Source organism: Chrysemys picta, chromosome 1 (genome assembly GCF_011386835.1).
Source record: "Chrysemys picta bellii isolate R12L10 chromosome 1, ASM1138683v2, whole genome shotgun sequence".
Lineage (NCBI taxonomy): Eukaryota > Metazoa > Chordata > Testudines > Emydidae > Chrysemys > Chrysemys picta.
In genome coordinates this window covers 238,341,767-238,367,426 of record NC_088791.1, presented here as the reverse complement: position 1 = coordinate 238,367,426, position 25,660 = coordinate 238,341,767, and the positions used below count along the sequence as shown (strand labels likewise).

Sequence of the window (25,660 nt, the reverse complement as noted above, 5' to 3'; positions counted from 1 at the left end):
CATTAGCCCTTACTATGCCTGTTCCTCCTCCATCACCTGTGCAAATAACGAGGCGTTTAGCATACTCCAGAATTCAAGCTATTTCAGACCAAGGGCGTGAGTAGGCCACAAAGTTGAGGTCCCTTCCTGGAAAGCATCATTCTGTTAACAGCTTCTTATGCTGAGGGACTCCACATTAAATATCCCCATTGATAGCAGCTGTTGCAGTATGGCTCATGGAGAGGTCTCAAGAAGGGAGGTTCTAAGCCAGTTAGGGCTTCACAGGTCACAACCAACATCTTGGACTCAAATTGGGAACTGATGTGTGGATGAGACGATAGTGTTAATAGGAGGGATTTAAGTTTATTATTCCCTATTGGGAAAGGAGAAGCTTATACAGGAAGGATGGGCTCCACCTATACCAAAATAGAACCAGATTGCTGGCATATTTAATGAAAAACTCCCCCATGACTTTTTTAAACTAAGGGCTGTGGGAAAGCTGACAGGTGCGGAAGAGCATGTGTTTCAGACAGACACATACCTAATGGGAGGATCTATTAACAGGGATTCTCTATATCAGGGTGGGCAAACTATGGCCCGGGGGCCACATCCGGCCCTCCACACGTTTTAATCCGTCCCTCAAGCTCCCACTGGGAAGTGGGGTCTGGGGCTTGCCCAGCTCCGGCACTCCAGCCGGGGAGCAGGGTTGGGGTCTTGCCCCACTCCATACTGCTCCTGGAAGCAGCGGCATTTCCCCCCCCCCTCCGCCCCTATGTGTAGGGACAGCCAGGGGGCTCCACATGCTGCCCCCGCAGCTCCCATTGGCCGGGAACTGCAGCCAATAGGAGCGGCGCCTGTGGACAGGGCAGCGCGCAGAGCCGCCTGGCTGCACCTCCGCATAGAAGCTGGAGGGGGGACATGTCGCTGTTTCTGGGAGCTGCTTGAGGTAAGTGGTGCCCGGAGCCTGATCCCCTCCCATGCCCCTTCCCCAGCCCTGATCCCCCTCCCGCCCTCTGAACCCTTAGATCCCAGAGTGGAGTACCCTCCTGCACCCCCAACCCCTCATCCCCAGCCCCACCCCAGAGCCTGCACCCCCAGCCAGAGCCCTCTCGCCCCTCAGCCCCCAATTTTGTGAGCATTCATGGCCCGTCATACAATTTCCATACCCAGATGTGGCCCTCGGGCCAAAAAGTTTGCCCAGCCCTGCTCTATATACTAGTAAAGAGGACAGAAGTTGATAAAGTACAAGTAGGAGCTGAAGAGAAACAGTCAAACGAAAGAGTCCCATTCAATTACATCACATGAAGGCAGACAACTAAATAAAATTGACAAATTTTATAAGTGCTTGTACACAAATGCAAGATATCTAAATACTAAGATGGGTGAACTTTAGCGCCTGGTATTAGGTGAAGATATTGATAAATAGGTATCACAGCAAGTTTGTGGAATGATGATAACCAGTGGGACATGTTAATACCATGGTATATAATATATAGGAATGACAGAGTAGATCACGCTGGTGGGAGAGTTGCATTATATGTGAAAAAAAGACAAGAGCCAAATAAGGTGAAAATCTGAAATGAATCAAACTGTACCATAGAATTTCTATGGCTATACATTCCATGCTTAAATGATAAGAGTACAGCAGTGGGACTATATTACTGTCCACCCAACCAGGATAGTGTCGGTGACTGTGAAATGTTCCAGGAGAGTAGGGAGGCTACAAAAACAGAAAACCCAATAATAATGGGGGATTTCAACTAACCCCATATTGACTGGGTACTTGTCACCTTAGGATGGAATTCAGAGAGAGAATTTCTAGACACCATTAATGGTGACTTCCTGGGAACAGCTAGTCCTGGAATCCACCAGAGGAGAGGCAATTCTTGATTTAGTCCTAAGTGGCGCAGAGGATCTGGTCCAAGAGGTAAATATAGCTGAACCATTCGATAATAGTGACTATAATATACTGTAATTAAACATCCTTCGGGTGGGGAATACCAAAGATACGCATTTAAATTAAAAAATGGGAACTACACAGACATGAGGAAACTGGTTAAACGGAAATTAAAAGGAACGGTGATGAGTGAAATGCTGGCAAGCTGCATGGAAATTAAAAAAACCAAACCAATAATAGAGGCTCAAACTGTACGTATACCCAAATTTAAAAAACTAAACAGTAAGAAGACCAAAAAATGCCATCATCGCTAAACAGAATAAAAGAGGTGGTTAGAGACAAAAAGATATTGTTTAAAAATTGGAAGTCAGATCATAGTGAGGAAAATAGAAAGGAACGTCTGTCAAGTCAAGTGGAAAAGTATAATTAGGCAGACCTAAAAAGTACTTGAAGAGCAACCTAGCAAAAGAGACACAAACTAATATTAAATTTTTTTTATGTACATCAGAAGCAGGAAGCCTGCCAAACCGTCAGTGCAGCCACATGATGTTGAAGGTGCTAAAGGAGCACTCCAGGAAGGTAAACCCGTTGCAAAGAAGCTACATGAATTCTTTGCAATTGGTTTTCTCCATAGAGGATGTGAGGTAGATTCCCACACCTGAGCCATTTTTTCTGGGTGACAGATTTGAGAAACTGTCCCAGATTGAGGTGTAAATAGAGAAGGTTTGGAACAAATTGATAAATGAAACTAAGAAGTCCCCAGGTCCAGAAGATATTCACCTAAGAGTTTTGAAGGAACTCAGAAATAGAATTGCAGAACTACTAACTGGTATAATCAATGAGAGGAATCCTTGTGGCACCTTAGAGACTAACAAATTTATTTGGGCATAAGCTTTCATGGGCTATAACCCACTTCATCAGATGCATGGAGTGAAAAATACAGTAGGCAGGTATAAATATACAGCACATGAAAAGATGGGAGTTGCCTTACCAAGTAGGGGGTCAGTGCTAACGAGGTCAATTCAGTCAGGGTGGATGTGGCCCATTCCCAACTGTTGACAAGAAGGTGTGAATATCAACAGAGGGAAAATTACTTTGTGTAGTGACCCAGCCATTCCCAGTTTTTATTCAGGCCTAATTTGATGGTGTCAAGTTAGCAAATTAATTCCAGTTCTGCAGTTTCTTGTTGGAGTCTGTTTTTAAAGTTTTTTTGTTGAAGAATGGCCACTTTTAAGTCTGTTATTGAGTGTCCAGGAAGATTGACGTGCTTTCCTACTGGTTTTTGAATGTTACAATTCTTGATGTCTGATTTGTGTCCATTTATTCTTTTGCATAGAGATGTCTGGTTTGGCCAATGTACATGGCAGATGGGAATTGCTGGCACATGATGGCATATATCACATTGGTAGATGTGCAGGTGAATGAGCCCCTGATGCTGTGGCTGATGTGGTTTGGTCCTTGAATAGATATGTGGGCAGAGTTGGCAACGGGATTTGTTGCAGGGATTAGTTCCTGGATTAGTGTTTTTGTTGTGTGGTGTGTAGTTGCTGGTGAGTATTTGCTTCAGGTTGGGGGGCTGTCTGTAAGCGAGGACTGGCCTGTCTCCTAAGGTCTGTGAGAGTGAGGGATCATCCTCCAGGATAGGTTGTAGATCCTTGATGATGCACTGGAGAGGTTTTAGTTGGGGGCTGTAAGCGATGGCTAGTGGCGTTCTGTTCCTTTATTTGTTGGGCCTGTCCTGTAGTAAGTGACTTCTGGGTACCCTTCTGGCTCTGTCAATCTGTTTTTTCACTTCCCCAGGTGGGTATTGTAGTTTTAAGAATGCTTGATAGAGATTTTGTAGGTGTTTGTCTCTGTCTGAGGGATTGGAGCAAATGCGGTTGTATTTTAGGGCTTGGCTATAGACAATGGATAGTGTGGTGTGGTCTGGATGAAAGCTGGAGGCATTTAGGTAAGTATAGCGGTCAGTAGGTTTCTGGTATAGGGTGGTGTTTGTGACCATCACACATGGTAGTGTTCAGGAAGTGGATCTCTTGTGTGGACTGGTCCAGTCTGAGGTTGATGGTGGGGTGGAAATTGTTGAAATCCTGGTGGAATTCGTCAAGGGCCTCCTTCCCATGGGTCCAGATTATGGAGATGTCATCAATGTAGCGCAAGTAGAGTAGGGGCGTTAAGGGACGAGAGCTGAGGAAACGTTGTTCTAAATCAGCCATAAAGATGTTGGCATACTGTAGTGCCATGCGGGTACCCATAGCAGTGCCTCTAACTGTGGTATGTAACTTTAACCCTTAAATCAGCCCCTGTACCAGATGACAGTAGCACTGATTTTTAAAACAGGCTCTAGAGTTGATCCTGGCAATTTCAGGCTGGTAAGCCTAACATCAGTACCAGGCAAATTGGTTGAACTTATAGTAAAAAACAGAATTATCAGACCCATAGATGAACATGATATAATGGGAAAGAATCAACACAGATTCTGTAAAGGGAAATCATGTCCCACCAATCCATTAGAATTCTTTGAAGGGGACAGGGGTGAGGGGTGTGTGTGTCAACAAACGTGGACCAGGGTGATCCTGTGAATATAGTGTACTTGGACTTTCAGAAAGCCTTTGACAAGGTGCCTCACCAAAGGCACTTTACTTAAGCAAAGTAAGCAATCTTGGGATAAGAGAAAAGTTCCTCTTATGGATCAGTAACTGGTAAAAGATAATAAATGGTCAGTTTTCACAGTGGTGAGAGGTAAATAGCGGGGTCCCCCAAGGATCTGTACTGGGACCATTGTTATTCAACATAGTCAATATGATCTGGAAAAAAGGGGTAAATAGTGAGGTTGTAAAGTTTGGTGGTGATTCAGAATTATTCAAGATAGTTAAAACCAGAGTTGACTGCAAAAAGTTACAAAAGGATCTCTCAAAACTGGATGACTGGTCAAGAAAAAGACAGATGAAATTCAGTGTTGATAAATACAAGATAATGCACATTGGAAAACATAATCCCAACTATACATGCATAATAAGACAGAAAATATCATAATGCTACTATAGAAATCCATGGTACGGCCACACCTTGAATACTATGTGCAGTTCTGGTCTTCCCATCTCAAACAAGATCTATTAGAAGTGGAAAAAGTACAAAGAAGGACCACAAAAATTATTAAGGGTTTGGAATAGCTTCCCTAGAACAGGTGTTATAGTTATTGTCACTACTCCCCCTCATAGGAGAAAACGATTCTTTCTAACCAATAGGCTATTCAATAACTTAGGCCCCTACAAACTTACATCAGTATAACTACGTCGCTCAGGGGTGTGCATTTTTCACACCCCGGAGCAATGCAGTTATATTGACCTAACCCCGATGTAGACAGTGCTGTGTGGATGGGAGGGCATCTCCCGTCGCCATAGCTACTGCCTCTCGTGGAGATGGATTAACTATGCTGATGGGAGAAGCTCTTCTGTTGGTGTAGTAGCATCTTAACTGAAGTGCCACAGCAGCGTAACTGCAGCTTTTTAAGTGTAGACCTGCCTTTAGACTTTAATCAAAATGTTTTTGTAGCCTTGCCCACAACTGGAATTCTGATATCCTATTTCTCTCCCTCCCTCTTGTTTGGTTCTTTAACATCTTAAAAGGTCTCTCTTAAAAACATGTTTTTCTTAAATTTTTCCTGAAGAAGGTGACCTCTCCACAAGTGAATTTGGGCTGCAAATAACTTAAAACATGGAATCACATGCATAAATAACTGTCTTCAACAAAGGCTGTAACATGAAGGCCCAGTTTCTCAGCTGGGCCACACCAACAAACATTTTGTGTTTTTTGTTGTGTGCATGTGGCATTATCTGTTTGCTCTGCCTGCTCTAATCTTATGAGCTTGCAGGTTACAAAGCAAAATAGGACCAGCAAACAGAGTGGAGGAGCCGTGCCTTATGCATACACACAGATACTGCGGTGATGTGTGTTTTTAAATGCCATGAAAGCCATGAATGCACCTGCAAATCAAAACAGAGGTTTCAAGTCTAATGTTTAGCCTTCCAGCATGGATTGTATCTGTTTAAATTGTGAACGTCAGCCCCTTTAACACTGAAAATCACTAACTAGCTAAAATGAGATTGGAATGAATATAGAGGGAATGTGTATTTGTTTGTTGCCGTTGTGTCTAGTGGACAGACTCTGCAGAACAACAAGATGGGTAATTTCTAAAGGTTTTTTGTGGTTACTAGAATTATGTAATACTACAACGCTTCTAATAACTTTGTGGGTGCATTATATGGCACCAACAAAATGTGTGTGAGGGATTCTTTTTTGACAGTATTCAACAGAATTTATATTGTGGTAATGTAGGGGACTATCAAAAGGGAGCATATATGTCCCACATATTTATCAGGTACATTAATTTTAGGCTGGAAACAGTTTTTCTAGACTTGTAGTGCGACAGAGCCTTTATCTCTGTAGACTTTAGAACCAACTGGACTGCAGCCTTATCTTAGTATATCTTAGGCTGCTGTCATGTTGACTCCTGTTAAAATAAATGTGACAACCCTCTGCAAGAATTATGTGGATAAAAGCATACTTGGAAAAATGGCCTGAGAAGAAGAGAGGGTCATGGTACATATTTGTTCTTTCATAACACACTAGGAGAAGTTCAGTATGGGTTTTTAGGAAGTGGGGAAGCATGTGCATACTTCTGCTCCTTCCTCCTCCCCCTTCCTATATCACATCCCTTTCACTCTCCTACAGCACTCCTATGACAGCAGACCCCATGATCGTATCTTGAATTTCCAAGGATATTAGCTTATGAAACAAATGGGTAGCTAACCCTCAGAGTAATATAAAGCCACAGAAAACATTGAAGAAAACTTGGGAAATAATACCATTAAAAGTAAAAATTTAGGTTGCTTGGATATGATAACTTCCAACTTCACAAATAACATAATGCTGGATACTCAGTTGAAGAAGTAACACAAACAGTTGTAGTTTCAGTTCACTTTTACATGGTGAAAAAGTAATTTAAGGCACTGACTTGTTGCCTAAGCGTCGAAGGGCCTGATCCTGCAAACACACATGAAAGTAGTCCTCTGACTTCAGTGGGATTATTCCTATGTAGTGTATTACACATGCATAAACGTTTGCCCTTAGTTCTGAAATCTAGCTTTGTGAGCTTTTTTTCAAATGTGGTAAAACCAGCATCATCACCAAGGAAATTATTATTATTATTATTATTTTGTTACAGCAGGATTAGTGTAGTATTAATTTCTCTCTCCCTCCCCCCCTTTAAATATCTTTCCTTGCTATCTGTATAAATTCTGTTGAGTTGAATTGAGAAAGCTAGTAAGAAATACAGCACTGTATGTGTGTCTTGTTGGCTTGAAACCTGCCCTATCTGTACCCTGTGCAATCTCGGTGAGTTAAACAGATGTTTGTATGAGATGTAAACTAGGGTAGAATTTATCCACTAGTCTTTAGCTGTCTGTGTAACTGAAAATGTTCCTGATATTAGAGTTATAAAGCAGAAGTTCCTCAGTGAAGTATGAGTGAAAGCAAGAATCTGTTAAACATCACTGCTGCATGACTAAAACATTTAGAACTGCTGCAAGCAATCAGAGTGTCATGTTGTACTGGTTCTAGGAAGAACTTGATGCCAATTTTGGTGTTAGGTTTTCCTTGTATTGATGTTCCCCTGCCTGTTATACCAAACACCTGTTCACCAGAACACAGTTCTTTGCCTATATTTAACCCACAAGGATGGGGGCCAGATCCTGAGCCACATCAGAAATGAGCTCAGTGCAGATCAGAAGTAGGGGGATGCAAAGGTGCTTTAAGCTGCCTTTATGCTGCTACCTGTCCTGGAGTTGGACCAGCCGTAGACTGCTCCAGTTAGTTCTGCCCAGCTGCCTGTGAACCCAGTGGATTGTTCTGATAGCTAGAACACAGCAGTTTCCATCCACATGCCTTTTTTCCTAGGCACATCACTTGTGCTAAGAGGATCAGAAGGGTGGTAAGAAAATAAGAATGGCCATACTGAGTCAGACCAATGGTCCATCTGACCCAGTATCTTGTCTTCTGACACTGGCCAGTGCCAGATGCTTCAGAGGTAATCAACAGAACAGTGCAGTTATTATAGCTCTACCCCACCCAGGGATTCCCCTTTTGCAGGTTGAATCCTTAGGGAGAGACCAGTTAAGCTACCTGTAAAGCAGCCAGAGCATAAGGGAAAAATTGGGGTCTATGAGTTGGAAGGTTTGGATTCTCCTCCTGGCTCTGCTGAGTTCCTCTATGATAACAGGCAAGTTGCTTAACCACTTTGCCCATCTGTAGCATACAGGTAACTGCCAACCTCACAGGGTATTGTAACTTTCTAATTTGCTGTTTGCAAAGTGCCTTGAGCTGTTCAGATGTTACATGGCAACAAAAATAATAAGCTATATTGTGAGGGAACTAGGGTGAATAATACTTAATTCAATTCAGAAGTTATTTCATTGTCAATTTTTATTTCTAAAAGTTTTAGAGAAGACATAACTTCTGTATTTTCTTGACGTGATTTTTTCCCCCACGTATTTCTTCTTGCCCAAAGCCTCATCGCTGTAGTCTGGGATGTAGAGCAGAAAGTGTTTCTCACAACCATTAGCTGTCATCCTGAATTTGAACCTCACTCATGTTGCAACAGATGGAAGCATCTTGTTTTAATTCAGTGTATTTATTACTCTTTTGTGTAAAAGCATTTCATTTTTACCTGACCACTCATTTTGCTCCCGTCTTCCTGTTTTGATTATGTTTATAAGCTTCTGGATGAGAGAGGATATGAGGCTACGTCTTCACTATGGGGGGAGGGGCAGGGGGGTCGATTTAAGATACGCAAATTCAGCTACGCGAATAGCGTAACTGAATTCGACGTATCCGAGCCGACTTACCCTGCTGTGAGGACGGCGGCAAATCGACCTCCGCGGCTCCCCCATCGATGGCCCTTACTCCTACCTGCGCTGGTGGAGTACAAGCGTCGATTTGGGGATCGATTGTCGCGTCCCGATGAGACGCGATAATTCGATCCCCGAGAGATCGATTTCTACCCGCCGATTCAGGCGGGTAGTGAAGACGTAGCCTGAGAGGCAGGGATGGCACATGGCACTAAAATGCTTAATGAGCTACTGAGTATGGATATATCAGAGCAAAATAATGTGCTAGTAGAGCTAGAATTTTATAGCAAGCTTGGCTCTTTTGTAAACCCTTGAATCTGGGATCTGCTGCTAGACTAGTTACAATTTTCAAAAGCACCCGAGGGGTGTGACTACCCAGTAATCAGGAGGAGTAATTACAGCATGTGTAGGCATACCTGAGCTAACTGTATCGAGCTAGCTCGATAGAAAGAGCAGTGCAACTGCAGCAGCCTGAGCTAGCTGCCCAGGTGTCTATCCAGCGTCCTAGATAGGATTGTACTGAGTGGCTAGTCCAGTGGTGCTGGAACAGTTTGTATAGTGGGGGTGTTGAGAGCTATTAAACCAAACTGTAAACCCTGTATATAATGGAAACTTTAAGCCGGGGGTGCTGCTGCACCCCAGCACCCCTAGTTCCAGCATCTATGGGCTAGTCCATGCTGCTATGGTTACACTGCTATTTTTTTAGGCTATGTCTATACTTACCAGGGATCAATGCTGCGGTGATCAATGCAGCAGGGTTCGATTTAGCAGGTCTAGTGAAGATCTGCTAAATGGACTGCAGAGTGCTCTCCGGTACTCCACCAGAACGAGAGGAGTAAGGTAAGTTGACCGGAAAACGTCTTCCATCAACACAGAGCAGTGTAGACATCGCAGTAAGTCGACCTGGGCTACATCGACTCCAGTTACGTTATTCACATAGCTGGAGTAGCGTAATTTAGGTCGACTTACCCTGGTAGTGTAGACGAGGCCTTAGTGAGCTAACTCAACCAAAACTTGCTTGGGTATGCCTACACTTGCTGCAATCCCACCTTCTAGTCCTAGTGTAGATACACCCTAAGTGACTTTTTCAAAAGTGGCTTGAGCGTTTAGGCTTCTAGTCCTGTTGACTTTCAAAAAACTCTTAGGATCCTAACTGCCCAGGTCACTTTTGTAAATGGGCACATACGCACTTTTTAATACTTTACCTTAGTTTTACCTAGGTAGGTGCAGTGTAGATGGGCAGAGATAGCCTTTTGTTCTTTGAAGAGAGATCTGTGGATCAGGTGCTGCCTGACCTGTGTTAATTAACTACATCTTAGATTACATCCCCAAAATCTTGAATTGACAGATGGAAAGAATCAATATTTTTCACAAACCCAGATTTCAAAGTGTTTAATTTTGAGTCCACCTTTCATTTTCGAACATCCAGTCCCTCAAAGTTTAATGGAATGCTTCAAATATCATATGGATAATTCACACCAATTTAGAGAAATCTGCATTCCTGAGAGTTTGAATAAATACGTTTACATAGAAATCAGTGTTTTTCAGGTGACTTTACTGTAATTGGTCCTTTTCTAGATTGTAGCTGTGAGTTGTGGGACTCAAAGTGTAGGGTCATACATAGCAGTTTGTGATATCTTCTTCTCTTTGAGGTTTCAGGTAAATACAGAATAAGCTCAAATGGTGGATCATACTTCTGCAAGTTTATTTGATAACCAGAAAGGTATCACTTTAATTTTCTCCCCCTTCTCCTCCCCCCCCCCAAAAGGGAAAAAAAAAGTGTGCACAGCTGTGTTACACACAGAGTTGGGATTAATGTGAATAAGAAGACCTAATCATACAGTTATGTAGCATGCTGCGTCCAGGCTGATTAGATTACACTATGATCTTGGTAAAGCAAATACACTGCCTATCCGTCATAGGATCTGAAAATAGTGCTTCAGTCTCCTGCTAGCTTGTACTTGGATTGATTTATTTATTGAACTGGTGTGCATAAAATAATGTGAACTCTATAAAATGGATTTCAGATTAGAAACTTTTATTGTAATTCTAATTTGGTTGTACTTTCCATATAAGGTATAACTTTGCAGTATTTGATTTGAACTATTTAGGTTGTGTAAAATGTGCATAAAGATAGATATTTGAAATGTAACTAAACAAAAATTGTAGTTAAGATTCATGATCTACAGGAAGAGTGCAAATTTTGTTTTAGAGAGCTGTTTGTTTCCATAAGAATACAAGTTAAACACTTGCTTTGAAATCCCATGTCCAGGGAAAGTGTTTATGTTATTGAGCACAAACTGATTTTAAAGCAGAAAAGCAATTTTCTTCTCCCCTCCCCCCCAAGCTTTGTCGGACGTCCACATTGGATTTGGACCTTCCCCTTGCATTTCAACATTCTTTGTAATCTTGATAAAATCATGAAAAGACTTGTGATGTTCATGAGATGATCTGTTTCTGGACTCTGAAGTCTAACTAGAAAACCTGTGGCTGCAGCTTTCTGTACTGCAGTAAAAAATCAACTGCGTTTTATTCTCGGTAGCTTTATTTTTTCCCCCTGAAATGATTTTGCATTGTTTGAAGCTGAAAAATTGAAATAGAGAGCTGGTAGTAGTATTGTTTAAAAGAATGCAATGAACTTGAAAATCATATTTACTTCTGAAATTTTTGTTCCATACATGGTATCAAGACCGACCTATGATTACTATAATAAAGTTAGTAAAACATATTTTTCTTTTTTTCCCTAGTTTATTTTATTTGATAGGCTTTTATGGATAGTAAGATTTGCTTTTTCCTGTAAAAGTCAATCAGTTCCTTCCTGGTTAAGAAGACCCTCAAACATCAACAGGAGAGTGGTGTGTGTGTGTGTGTGTGTGTGTGTGTGTGTGTGTGTGTGTGTGTGTGTGTGTGTGTGTGTGTGTGTGTGTGTAAGAAAAATATTTTTTTTTTAAAAAGGACTGTTTTAAAGGGTGCTCTATCAGAAACTTAAAAAAAAAAAATCTGAAGAAAAAGTTGATTTTTAAAATTCAAATTGTGTCCCTTTAGAAAGTTCTTTTGTTTGCATGCTTTTATTGGTTCATTCAGGGGGAAGCACTGTGCAGTTGTTGTATGTTACAAGTATTAAGCAGAGTTCAGCGTTTATATGATAGAAAAAACACTTGGAAAGCAGCACCATTTGAATAATTTAAGTAGCTTTCATCCTTTCTTTAATATTAAACTTTGTACTCAGTCTTCACCAGGTTAATGTACAAGTTTTGGCTAACGTTGCATAGTTTTTATAGCACTCGCTGATTAATTTTTGAAAGATCTATTTTTGGAGTTTGTTCAGTTAAATTTCAACCTATGCCATTGCTGTAGCACCTCAAAATAGACATGCTAAAGCATAGTAATGAGGCTACCTCAGAAAGATTGTTGATATGCTTTTACGTCAAACTAGGAAATTGTTTTAATCTGCGCTAAATACTTAATATTTTTCTCTCTTGAAGAAAATAATCAAAATACAGGTGTGAAATGTGCACAAATTGCTTATTCTGCATCACTGGTGCACCTTTGTTTTACTGCCCTGGAATCAGCAGCAGATATGTGAGATCAGAAATCTAGACAACATTGTTACTTGTGAAACTAGAAAGGGCCTTCCGTCCTACCCAAATTAAAAATAGATTGGGGCCTAATCTAAATCCCACGTAAGTGTATGAGAGTCTTTCCATAGAAACTAATGGAAGTTCAGTCAGGCCCCTCATGTATGATATTAATTATGAAAATACAAAACTAACTGAAGAGGGAGACTTCAGATGTATATTCCAGTGAATCATCATTGGAGTTTGTGTATGAACCTGGCTCAGATCTTTTTTTAAAATATAATAATATATTCAAAGGATTCTTCTTAGTTTTGACTTCTCAGTACTTTGTTTTTATAATATTTAAACTGTGGCTAAACTGGCCGATCCGGGGAGTGGGTGGTATTTATTATTTTCATTTATTTACTACTTGTGTTCAGTTGGAAACTTGGTTCATTACAGTTAGTGAACATTATGGAACTGGTAAGCAGAAGTACAGAGTGAAAAGAGGAATTGGCTGCTGTGATCAGTCATTCAAGGACAGAAAAGGGAATTTAATTTGCACAAACCGAGAAACAAGATAAATACCCTTCATTTCCCATGTACTTACATGGCTTCATTGTATGGGTGCATTTCTTGTATTCTCTAAAAATAACCATATTTCACAAGTCTGACCTTTTATTAGGATTTTCAGAAGTGCTTGGTCTAACTTTTGCCAGTGACTTAAATGGGACCAAGGTGAGGCCTAAATTAAATGCTTTTAAAAATCCCTACTCATAGGTTTTTTTATCAGGATGAAAAAATTAGTCTCTGGGCTGTTTCTTTCTTTGTTAATCACATGGTCTTCAATATTTTGAAACTTGCAGGCTAGACTGTGCTATGCCGTTGCCCTACAGCTTCCTCTGATGACAGGATGCGGACTCATAGGACACTCCTAATTGTATTATTATTGTTGGCAAAATACAGAATTTTAAGATCATCTTACAGAATTAGAACCTTTTATGCAGCAATGGGGGAATGCACATTTTAAGTGCTCATCTTTTGTAGTTGGAGGAATTTTGATTTTTTTTTTTTTGGATTGTTTTTCCTGTAATAATTGGAGAGGGTTTGGTACTTTGTTATATTTTCACCTGCAAATTCATGACTCCAGTTCAAACAGATAGCAATAATATGCTAAGACTTGTTTTACTCAGGAGCCAATTATTATGGAATAGAATCTGAGACACAATGCATTTGAGACTGTTCTAAATAATACATGTTTATGTATTCTAACCATAGCTTAGGTTTCAAAGCTTCTGTTAGTCATATGTATATATAGCATAATAAACGAACTAGAAGCGTAAAAACTTGGTCTTCCGATTGGTCTGCCTGGCCCTCTAGTCTCTGGTGCATTTGAACACTTCTCCATTTTACAAGCCAATGTTAGAGAGCTTTGTTATAATTTTGTTCAGTGCTTAATTTGAGGGTCTTAAACGTGAATAGGTCTAATAGTGATAAACTGGTCTCAGTGAGAGTTGGTGCTGCTGTAATTAAAACATGTCATTCTCCTTTTGTGTGTGTGTTCAGGTCGTTTGGTGGGTGCCCTGGATGCAGTGCTAGATTCTAATGCACGTGTTGCTCCATTTCGAATTTTACTTCAAGTTCCAGGATCACCAGTTTACTCTGCCATAGCATGTGGTGAGTTATTGAATGGATCAGAAGTTTACTGGGCCATAGCTGCTGGTGAGTTACATACCAATTTAAAAAAATCCCCAAAGCTAAATTCTGAGCATGCTCAGTATCTGCATGTCCAAGACGCTGAAGGTAACCAAAATTAGTAACCTCATGTGTGTGTAAAGGCTACTGGCTGTGACTTGTTTAATAACCAAAATACCTATTGGTTATAATTCAAGGTATTAATAACATAAGGGAATGTTTTTTTCTGTTAAGCAAGAAAAAAAAATGTGGTCATTCCATTCACATATTTATCATTTCAGATAGTAGCCTGTGCAGGCCGCTTGCAGCAGGAGGCTTTTTGTTCTGGTCTTTCATCAACACGTGTATCGGCAGTTAATTTTTACCTGCCGTTTATTTAAAAAAAAAAGTCTCCCAGCTCTTCTGATCACAATAAAATCTCACGAAAGAGATGTTTTAAAAAATATGAAATGTTTTAAAATAATAAATGTTTTAAAATATCATAGTGCTAGGTGACCCTATGGTGAAGAATAGTGCACTCTGAAGACTTGAGTTTGCTAGTCTTTAAACTAATTCTTAATGTAGTGTTTCCCATGCTTTTCAAAGCTGAACACCCCTTAAGAAAAATAAACCAGTTGTAAATCATAGCAGCCCCGCTATGTGGTGTTTAAAGCCTACCAATGTTAATGTATGCATTTTTATACACTTCCTGTGCTCTCCTGGCTAGTCCTTCATTCTTCCTCCTGTTTTGGAAAATGCTGGTGTAGATCTTCATAACATATTTCCTCTCCTTTTTTTCACGGTGTTGAGCAGTGAAATAGTTAACAATGTTGACATTTAAAATATCACTGGTGGTGTTAGATTTAGTATTCATTGAAATTAATGGGGCAGTTCACACATTAGAGTTGTTGTTCATGGCTTACTGAAAACTCTGGTAGATGTCTCTTCCTCAGCTGCACACATTTCACATTTTGAAGGTGCATGCATGTGTGCTCTCCCTTTTACCCCCTTGAGGAAGTGCTCCATGCATTGGAAAACATTGCCCTATGGATGCCTGTCTGTACCTCAAAACCACTCTATGATTTTTAGTGTATTTTGAAGATACAAAACGGGAGCGAAGGGTAGTAGGTCAGGATTGATGTGCATTGTTACATTTGTGTTGGGAAGCTTGCAGAGAGTCTGTTCTTCATGTTATTTTTGGCTATGGTTAGGTGCTACCATTTCCTCATTTTCATAATTGCTGTTCACTTGGTACTCTTTTTTTATTTGGAAGGTAAGAACACACCACTAAAGAGAGAATGTTTTGTTAACAGAATACTTCATGCTCTTAAATATTGCTCTTGTAATGAAGAAAATGAGTTTGGCATTTTAAAATGCAAATCAGTGTTCATCTCAAAGAATGCTTAGGTCCCTTGCTCAGTAGCATGTAGGTAATATTCCTCTCTGGGGTTGATCATTACTCTACTCTATGCAGATTTCTTCAGTCTGCTAGGGCAGCTGTTGTTTTTCACTTCAAGGGGAACCACTTGTTTGACTGGAATGGTTAAGATTTTTTTGTAGGTTATAGAAGTTTTAGAAAAGCCTTTAACAAATAACACTTTAAGACCTTGAATTTCCCCCCTTCCCCAAATGGATTTCCAAGATGTATTGTTGTAAGTAACAGTTAATTTTTCCAAGTCAGTAGAAGATAACTCTGGTTGTGTAGATCAATATTGCATTAATCTATACTATGTGGATTCAGCAGCAGAGGGGGAGCTAACCAGTTTATTGCACTGAATGCAGCGTATATGATTGCCTGCCTTGTGGGCAGGTGGTGTATGTGTGCATTCAGTGCAAGCAGCTCATGGCTATCAGAGACAGAGTACGGTCTCTTGACAGCAGAGTGGCTGAGCTGGAGGAGCTTAGGGAGACAGAGATGTACACAGACAAGACTTTCCGGGACACAGTAGAGCGGTCCCACTCCCAATCTGACGGCCTTTATGGTGTTGCGGAGGATGAAAGTCTCCAGGAAGGAGAACATCAAGCTGGAGGGGAGAGAAACAGTCACATAGTTGGGCCCCTCCTTGCAGATGATGCCATGGTATCCTCTTGCACTGAGGATCCCCCTCCGAGGGAGATGACTTATTAGGAACAGACAGGTAATAGTATTGGGGGATTTGATTATTAGAAATATAGGTGGTGGGTTAGTGATGCCTGGGAGAACGCCATGGTGAATTGCCTGCCGGGTGCAAAGGTTGTGGAACTCTCAAGACATCTAGATAGACTTATGTATAGTGCTGGGGAGGAGCCGCTGGTGCTGGTACATGTAGGTGACATAGGGATAGGAGAGAAGTCCTGGAGGCCAAATTTAGGTTGCTACGTAAAGGATTTAAGTCTAGAACCTCCATGGTAGCATTTGCTGAAATGCTTCCAGTTCCATGTTCAGGACAATTAGACAAGCAGAACTGCAGGGTCTCAATGCATGGATGAGACGATGGTGTAAGGAGGAGGTTTTAGGTTTATTAGGAACTGGAGATCCTTTTGGGCTTCATCTAAACTAAAATGGAACGGGATTGCTGTCATATAAAATTAAAAAAGTTGTAGAGGAGTTTTTAAACTAAGAGCAGGGGAACAGTTGACAGGTGCAGAGGAGCACATACATCCCTTAGGGGAGGATCTATTAACAGGGATTCTCTCTGTCCTAGTAAAAAGGAGCGGATTGAAGTTGATAAAGTACAAGTAGGAGCTGAAGAAAAACAGTCAAACGAAAAAGAGTCCCGTTCAATTATATCACATGAAGGCAGACAGCTAAATATTGACATTTTATAAGTACTTGTATACAAATGATAGAAGTCTAAATACTCATATGAGTGAACTTGAGTGCCTGATATTAAATGAGGATATTGATATAATAGGCATCACAGAAACCTGGTGGAATGATGATGATCAACGGGACACAGTAGTACTAGGATACAAAATACATAGGAATGATGGAGTAGGTCACGCTGGTGGGAGAGTGGCACTATATGTGAAGGAAAGCAGAGTCAAATAAGATGAAAATCTGAAATGAATCAAACTGTACCAAAGAATCTCTATGGATGGAAATTCCATGCTTGAACAAGAAGAATATAGCAGTAGGAATATGGTACCGACCACCAAACCAGGGGGGAGGGGTGATGATTGTGAAATGTTCAGGGAGATTAGAGAGGCTACAAACAAAGAAAACCCAATAATAATGGGAGATTTCAACTAATCCCGTATTGACTGGGTACATGTCATTTTAGGATGGAATCCAGAGATAAAATTTCTAGACACCATTAATGACTGGTTCATGGAGAAGCTAGTCCTGGAACCCACAAGAGGAGAGGCAATTCTTGATTTAGTCCTAAGTGAAGCACAGGATCTGGTCCAAGAGGTGAATATAGCTGAACTGCTTGGTAATAGTGACCATAATGTAATTAAATTTAACATCTTTGAGTGAGGGAAAATACCACAGTAGCATTTAACTTTGAAAAGGGGAAGTACACAAAAACGAGGAAGCTAGTTAGATGGAAATTAAAAGGAATAGTGACAAGAGTGAAATGCTGGCAAGCTGCATGGACACTTTTAAAAACACCATAATAGTGGCTCAAATTAAATGTATACCCCAAATAAAAAAATAATTAGAGGACCAGAAAAATGCCACTATTGCTCAATAGAATAAAAGAGGTGGTTAGAGGCAAAAAGACATCCTTTAAAAATTGGAAGTCAGGTCCTAGTGAGGAAAATAGAAAGGAGCATAAATTCTGGTAAGTCTAGTGCAAAAAATAGAATGAGGCAGGCCAAAAAAGTACTTGAAGAGCAAACTAGCGAAAGAGACAAAAACTAACACCAAATTTTTTTTGACAACATCAGAAGCAGGAAGTCTGCTAGTCAGTCAGTGGGGCTAAAGGAGTAATTAAGGAAGACAAGGCTGTTGCAGAAAAGCTGAATTAATTCTTTGCATTGGTTTTTACTATTATTATCAGACACACAGTTGAACACGGTTTGTTGGGGAAGAGTCAACATGGCTTTTGTAAAGGGAAACCATGCCTCACCAATCTGTTACAATTCTTTGAGGGGGTCAGCAAACGTTGACAAGGGTAATTCAATTGATATAGTGTATTTGGACCCAGAAAGCTTTTGACAAGGTTCTCACCAAAGGCTCTTAAGCAAAGTAAGGAGTTTTGGGATATGAGGGAAGGTCCTGTCATGGATCAGTAACTGGTTAAAAGACAGGAAACAAAGGGTAGGAATAAATGGTCAGTGTTCAGAATGGAGAGAGGTAAATAGTGGGGTCCTCCAAGGATCTGAACTGAGACCAGTGCTGTTCAGCATATTCATAAATGATCTAGAAAAAGGGGTTAACGGTGAGGTGGCAAAGTTTGCAGCTGATACAAAATTTCTCATGATAGTTGCATCCAAAGCTGACTGGGAAGAGTTACAAAAGGGATCTCACAAAACTGGATGACTGGTCAAGAAAATGGCAGATGGGGAAATTTAATGTTGATAAATGCTAAGTAATGCACATTGGGAAACATCCTAACTATACTTATTAAATGATGGGATTTAAATTAGCTGTTACCACTCAAGAAAGAGATCTGAGAGTCATTGTTGATAATTCTCTGAAAACATCTGCTCAATGTGGAGTAGCAGTCAGAAAAGCGAACAGAATGTTAGGAACCATTAGTAAAGGGATAGATAATAAGTCAGGAAATATCATAATGCCACTTTAGAAATCTATAGTATGCCCACACCTTGAATACTGTGTGACGTTCTGGTTGTCCCATCTGAAAAAAGATACATTAGAATTGGAAAAGCTACAGAGAAGGGCAACAAAAATGGTTAGGGATATGGAACAGCTTCCATATGAGAAGAGAAAAATGCTGGGACCATTCAGCTTGGAAAAGAGGTGACTAAGGGGGGATTCAATAGAGGTCTATAAAATCATGAATGGTGTGGAGAAAATGAATAAGTAAGTGTTACTTACCCTTTCACATAACAAGAACCAGGGGTCACCCAATGAAATTAATAGGCAGCAGGTTTAAAACAAAAAGAAGTTCTTCTTTACACAGCTCACAGTCATCCTATGGCTCTCATTGCTAGGGAATATTGTGAAGGCCAAAAATATAACTGGGTTGAAAATATAATGAGAGAAGTTCATGGAGGATAGGTTGATCAATGTGTATTAGCCAAAATGGCTAAGCCTTTGACTGCTTGATGCTGGGACTGGATGACACGGGATGGATCACTTGATAATTGGCCTGTTCTGTTCATTCCCTGTGAAGCGTCTGGTATTGGCCACTGTCGGAAGACAGGATACTGGACTAGACGGATTAGTGGTGTAACATAGTATGGCTGTTCTTATATTTCTTATGTGTCTTTTGTAGTCAAAGCATGTTTGCAGTTTTATGAGCAAAAAATCCATAAAGACATTAAGAACAATAAAAATGTAACCTGCTTCTGACTAATAATCCTCTTGTTATGAAATGCTGCCTTCAGCAGCTGGGGAAGAAGCAGGCTTCCTGCTAGGGCTGGCAATACTAGTCAGTAACACAGCAGAACCCGACTCTCTTTAGTACAGTGTTGAAGTTTTCCAAGCTGCCTCTTCCATTGTGGCTCTTTGCTTATCCTCGTTCCCCAAAACTGATACCTGCATTTATTTAGGGAAGGGCCTGTGGAAAAGGTGCTGAGACTCTGCCCCCGTAAGTTCCCACAAAGCTGGAGCCTTGGAGCAGAAAAGCAATGTTAGGGTTCTACTGTAGCAACTGGGGGAATCTGCTTATTAATTTCTCCCTGTACTAGTGAGGTGCTGGAGAGGCTCTCAAGATTCCCCTCAACAATCCAAAGATTGTTCTGGGTTGAAGGGGGTTACAGGCAGTTTCTACTGCAGTAAAAATTGGAAATGCAGCCAAGGAGCAGCTCCTGTGCCTCCTAGCATGAGAGTACGTAATGTTGTGTTGCCCCCACATTGCTGGATAGTTAACATACTGTTGAAAAATGGAATATGAATTATTAACAGTCCACTTAGATAGGGTCTGTGGGCTTAAATGCTAGCTTTCACACAAAGACATGTTCTCTGCCTTTTCAGAGCATTTACAAGCAAAATAAGATGTACAAATTCAAGGCAAGGTGGATGAGGGTAATATCTTTTATTGGAGCAACTTCCGTTGGTGAGAGACAAGTTTGCAAGGTACACAGAGCTCTTCTTCAGGTCTGGAAAAGGTAATCATAGTGTCACTGCTAATTACAAGGTGGGGCAGATTGTCCTGTGACCGCAGAGGTGTCAGTTGCCCCTTCATTTTAACTGGTCTCCTGTAACCTCTTGTGCTTAACAGTCTGTCTCACCTTGTATTTAGCTGTGACACTCTACTTACTTTTTCAGACCTGAAGAAAAGCTCTGTGTATCTTAAAAGCTTGTCTCTCTCACCAACAGAAGTTGCTCAAATAAAAATAAATTACCTTACCCACCTTGTCTCTCTGATATCCTGGGACCAACCCGGCTACAGCTGTGCTGCAAAAAATACCAGGCAAGACACGTGAAGACAGTTCAGAACAGAGTGGGTGTGGGGATTATCGAATAAGTGGGTTCGGAGGAGAGAAGAAGGAGTGAGAGGGTGCTTAGCAGCTGGGGACAAGAGACTCTGGGCATAGAGCAGTATTTAAAAAAAAAAAAAAAAAAAAAGCCATGCAGCAGAATGAGAGGAGTAGATGAAGGGAGGAGTAAGGCAAAAGGATTGGGAAGAGCATAGGAGGCATGAGAAGGAATGAGAGTAGCCAGGGAAGGGGTGAGTAAGGCCATGTCTACACTACCACTTATGTCGGCAAAACTTGTGTTGCTCAATGTTCTAAATAAAGAACCTGAGCTACCGAAGTTTCCCTGTCATAAGTGGTCGTGTTTACAGCACTGTGTCGGCAGAAGAGCTTCTCCTGCTGAAATAGCTACTACCGCTCGTTTGGGGTGGTTTAATTATGTCGACGGGAGAGCTCTCTCCCATCAGCATAGAGCAGCTACACAAGCGATCTTTCAGCGGCGCAGCTGCTTCAGTACAGCTGTGGTGCTGTGAGGTCTGTCGTGTAGATGAAGTCTTAGATCATGCTTGTGTTTGAAGACAAGGAGCTTGAATTTAGGGAGTAAGAGATGGGGAGCTCAGGGAGGAGAGGGAGTCACGAAGCGGTGAGGTGACATGGTCAGAGAGGAGGAAGATAACTTGGGTAGCATTTTGAACAGAATGAGTGGGTAGACCGTAAGGCAGAGAGAAGATTTACAGCAGTCCAGGTGAGAGATGATCAGTGCTTGGACAAGGTGTCTAGCAAAAAAGAAAATATGCCAACTACTATGGAATACTCCTCCTTACTGTAGTCTCTCATTCCAGACTGCACACACAAAGGCAGACCGCTGATTCATCCCCACTATGTTTACCCTTTATCTACATTGTCCAGGCTTAAATGTTCAATTTAATAAATTGTCATTTTATATTAAAACATCTCCTATGAAACAATAGGTCTTAATTAATATCCTACAGCGTGTGGTCCTCCTAATCGTTAGCAAAGGCCATCTAAATGGCTATCTTCTTTCTCATGATTTCTTCTATATTTTTTGCCTTGATTGATGATATTTATGAAGTTCCATCGCAAAACCTTCCTGTTGAGGAAGTTAAATCTTGGAAAGTTTCCCTGCCAGTTGGCATTCCTTGTGGGAAACCTAGCAGAGGAAGGTGGAAAATGTTTAGCTAAATTTATCATCTCTGCCGTGTGAGGCGACATGCAGTCTTTGATGTTTACAGATCTCAGGTTTTGTGATAATGAGATTTGTACTTGAATTTTCTTTTTCTTCCTTCACGCTCTGCTCTTTTTGTTCACTGTTGCCTCTCTTCCCAGCAGGGCACTGAAAAGAGCACATCATGCCTTCTTTACCTGTTACCTATCCTGTTCAATGAGTGACTGGCAGGAGCTATCTTGTGGGGTGGCTACTTTTTTCCTAGTAGTGCTGTTTTACAACTTGCCTCTTTTCCTTGCACTTTTTTGGTCTCATGTTGTTATGACGCACAACTGCAGCTTTTTTGGAGTAGTGGAGCTCAACAAGCATTTTGCCTGAAGCAAACTGCCAGAGACTAAAATCACGTTTTTGGAGTTCATAGGTACACGTGGTACTTAATAAGAATAAATTGTATTGCTTTTTAAAGAAATCCATCATGTTTCAAAGCTTAATCTATTTACCCACCTCTCTCCAAAACTGGAGACAGTCTCATTTTAGGTTTGTCAAGCAGTGTTAAAACAACCAAAACCAAACTCCTTTGTTGTCAGACATCTTGATTATTACAAAAGCCTTCATGAGTAGGGTACCAAATTAAAGGTCACATAACCTCCTCCCAAAGGCACATACGTGTGTGAGAGAGAGAGAGAGAGAGAGAGCGAGCATGTGTTTGTTGGGAGAGGCAGGAGAGTTAAACCTTAAATCAAAAATGAGCCACATCCAGACAGGGCAGTAAGAAGCTTTGTTGTATTTTTTCTGCTTTGAAAGTCAGACCAGCATTTGTCTGCAGAGAACTTGTATTCAGATCTTGAAAACTAAAAGTACTAAAAACGACTACTTAAAATAGTATTACTTTTGTTTCCTCTAGTTATGCCTTGAAATGTAACATCTTATTGACCTATTTGCTACTAATAGTTTTCATTTGTGACTTCAGAAACTTAATTTCTTTTAATGCACTATGACACAACTGCATTTAATTTTTTTTTAGTTAGTTTCTTTCACAATTTCTTCTATGTGGTTTTTAATTAGCTCTTTTTACTTTTCTAGGTGCCACTTTAGAGGAGATAAATCAGCACTGGGAGTGGCTGGAGCAAAACTTACTCCATACTTTGTCTGTTTTTGATAATAAAGAAGATATTGTTAGTTTTGTCAAAGGGAAAGTAAAGGTAAGAAAAGTTGTCTTGCTTTCATCTTTCCCCTGCCCACTAGTAAAGGAATTGGTAGAAATAACTCTTGATATTGTGGAACTATACCAGTCTACCAACTGTTTGTGTCCATATTAGCTTTTGCCCATCTAGACAATATTTTTGATAAAATGAGGTGACTTTGCAGCTATATTTATTCTGAACACAATTATATTTGTCATGAAATGTACATAGCTTTCTTTTTCAAGTCTTGATTTCCACATTCCATATCAGTGGTCTCATTAGTTTGTTGTCATCCCGCATTGGAAAGAGTTGGAAAGTATGTCTACACAATATTTTCATTTCTGATATCCACATACCTAGGTGCTTACTAGCTATGGTGAAAAATACCTGTGCCATCATGCCTCAGGAACCTACAGGAATAACAGCTGTGTAGTCTGTCATGGGCTGTAGTTGATTGGCAGTACATTACATTTACCTTTCAATTTAATACTTGCAGGGCCTGATTTTCAGAGGTGCTGAGTGCTTGCACCTGCAACTGAAGTCAGTGGGAGCTGCAGGTTCTTAATACCTGTGCAAATGAGGTGTATAGCTTCATCTTTCTCGTGTCCATTATACATTCTTTCCCATTCTGGCTTCACTCCAATTTTCTTTCCTGTAATAGATCATGATGTATTGTTTCTTGAGTTTTCTTCCATATCTGTTTATTCTCTTTTCTTGATCCTACACTAAGCACACATTGTGTTCCTATAATTGTGTAGCTTCTCCCTTTTCTTTTCCTGCTTCCTTCCTCTCCGCTGATCTCTCTCTCTCTCTCTCTCTCTCATACTTTCCTAACACATCCCATCAGTCTTTCCTATCTACATCTATCCATGCACGCACTCTCTCACACTCATCCGCTTACTCAAGATTGAAAATTACACCAGACACATAATTGACAGATAACTGAACCTACACGCACAAGATCCAGGTGTAAGATATGATGGGTCCCACTGTCCAGGGGCAGTGCTTATGTGAGAAGCCAGCCTTGATCTCACACACACACACACACACACACACACACACACACACACACACACACACACACACACACACACACACACACACACACACTTGGAAGGGGGAGGTTGCTTGGATTTCTAAGAGGGTACTGCCTCTGCACCCATGCTCAAGGGGCTTTTAATTTGTAGAGGGTAGTCAACACAGAAATGCTCTGACACCCTAGATTACTAAGGCCCTGCCAAATTCACGGCCATGAAAAACGCGTCACGGACTGTGAAATCTGGTCTCCTCCTGTGAAATCTGGTCTTTTGTGTGCTTTTACCCTATACTATATAGATTTCACGGGGGAGACCAGTGTTTCTCAAATTGGGGGTCCTGACCCAAAAGCAGCGCCCTGCCAGCAGCAGTGCAGAAGCAAGGGTGACAATACCATACCATGCCGTCCTTCCTTCTGCGCTGCTGCTGGCGGTGGCTCTTCCTTCAGAGCTGGGCTCCTGGCCAGCAGCTGCCGCTCTCCAGATAGCCAGTGCCACTGCCAGCAGCAGCAGTGAAGAAATAAGGGTAGCAGTACTGCAGCCAGTAGCGTAGCTAGGGGGGTGCAGGGGAAGCAGCCGCTTCTCCTCAGCACATTTTCCAAAAGCGGTGCCTTAGTTAGGGGTTACCATGGCGCCAGCGGGCGGGGCCCACGCTCCGCTCTGAAGCTTGACCTGCTGGGCCGGTGCTGGGCTCCTGCAGGCAAGGGGGGGCAGCATGGCCGGAGGAGTTATGGGGAGAGGGCGGCACGGCCGGAGGAGCCATGGGGGGAGAGGCAGTGCGGCCGGAGGAGCGAGGTGGGGCCCACAGCGCGGCCGGAGGAGCCATGGGGGGGGAGGGAAGGGTGGCGCGGTCGGAGGAGCGAGGGGGGGGACACAGCATGGCAGCCCACAGCGCGGCCGGAGGAGCCATGGAGGGGGGGTGGCGCGGCTGGAGGAGCAAGGGGGGACTCAGCATGGCAGCCCGCAGCGCGGCCAGAGGAGCCGTGGGGGGGCGGGTGCAGCACGGCACGGCCGGAGGAGCCATGTGGGGGCTGTGGAGGCGGCACGGAACGGCCGGAGGAGCCAGCCAAGGGGAGGGAGGGGGCGCGGAGTGGCCAGAGGAGGAGCCAAGGGGGCGTGGCCAGAGGAGGAGCCAAGGGAGGGCACCTTTTTAATGTTTGCTCCCCCTGCTCTTAGGACCTGGCTACACCACTGACTGCAGCTCCTCCTCCCCCTCCCCGTAATAACCTTGTGACCCCCACTCACAACTCCTTTTTGGGTCAGGACCCTCCAATAACAACACTGAAATTTCAGATTTAACTAGCTGAAATCATGAAATGTACTATTTTTAAAATTCTATGACCGTGAAATTGACCAAAATGGACCATGAATTTGGTAGGGCCCTATAGATTACAGTACATGAATCTCTAGCATCAGTGATATCATTGGTCTTGGACTGCAGTTAAACTCTTGATTATCTGTGATGTTACAGAAATAAAGATAAAATTCTATCCAGGGACTCAAGACCGTTCAAAACATCTGTGTTTAAAAGACTAGCTCCAAATAGTCTGTTGCTGTATCTAAATTTTATCCCTAAATGGGGGAAAATGACACCATCACCTACTTGATCCTTGATGCAACATCTGTAAAACGTGCACCTTGTTGAGAAGTTTTTCTTTTTTTAAATTCCTATTTCTGGCAGTAGTTCAGTGATTTATCTTTCCTTACTACACC

The 25,660-nt window shown here is 41.6% G+C and overlaps 1 protein-coding gene across 11 annotated transcripts in view; it reads left to right on the top strand.

The window, feature by feature from the left end:
- The window catches only part of TBC1D8 (TBC1 domain family member 8), an 81,331-nt gene that overhangs the window by 10,080 nt on the left and 45,591 nt on the right, over positions 1–25,660 (top strand). For 3 of the 11 annotated variants that reach the window (XM_065580891.1, XM_005283255.4, XM_065580895.1), the window contains exons 2-3: positions 13,905–14,015; positions 22,813–22,931. In XM_065580891.1, the coding sequence (XP_065436963.1) occupies positions 13,905–14,015; positions 22,813–22,931 (230 nt within the window). Of the gene's footprint in view, positions 1–10,445; positions 10,505–13,904; positions 14,061–17,280; positions 17,407–22,812; positions 22,932–25,660 lie in introns of those variants that run through there. The other 8 variants (XM_065580892.1, XM_042840785.2, XM_005283254.4 and 5 more) reach the window with 5 other exon arrangements.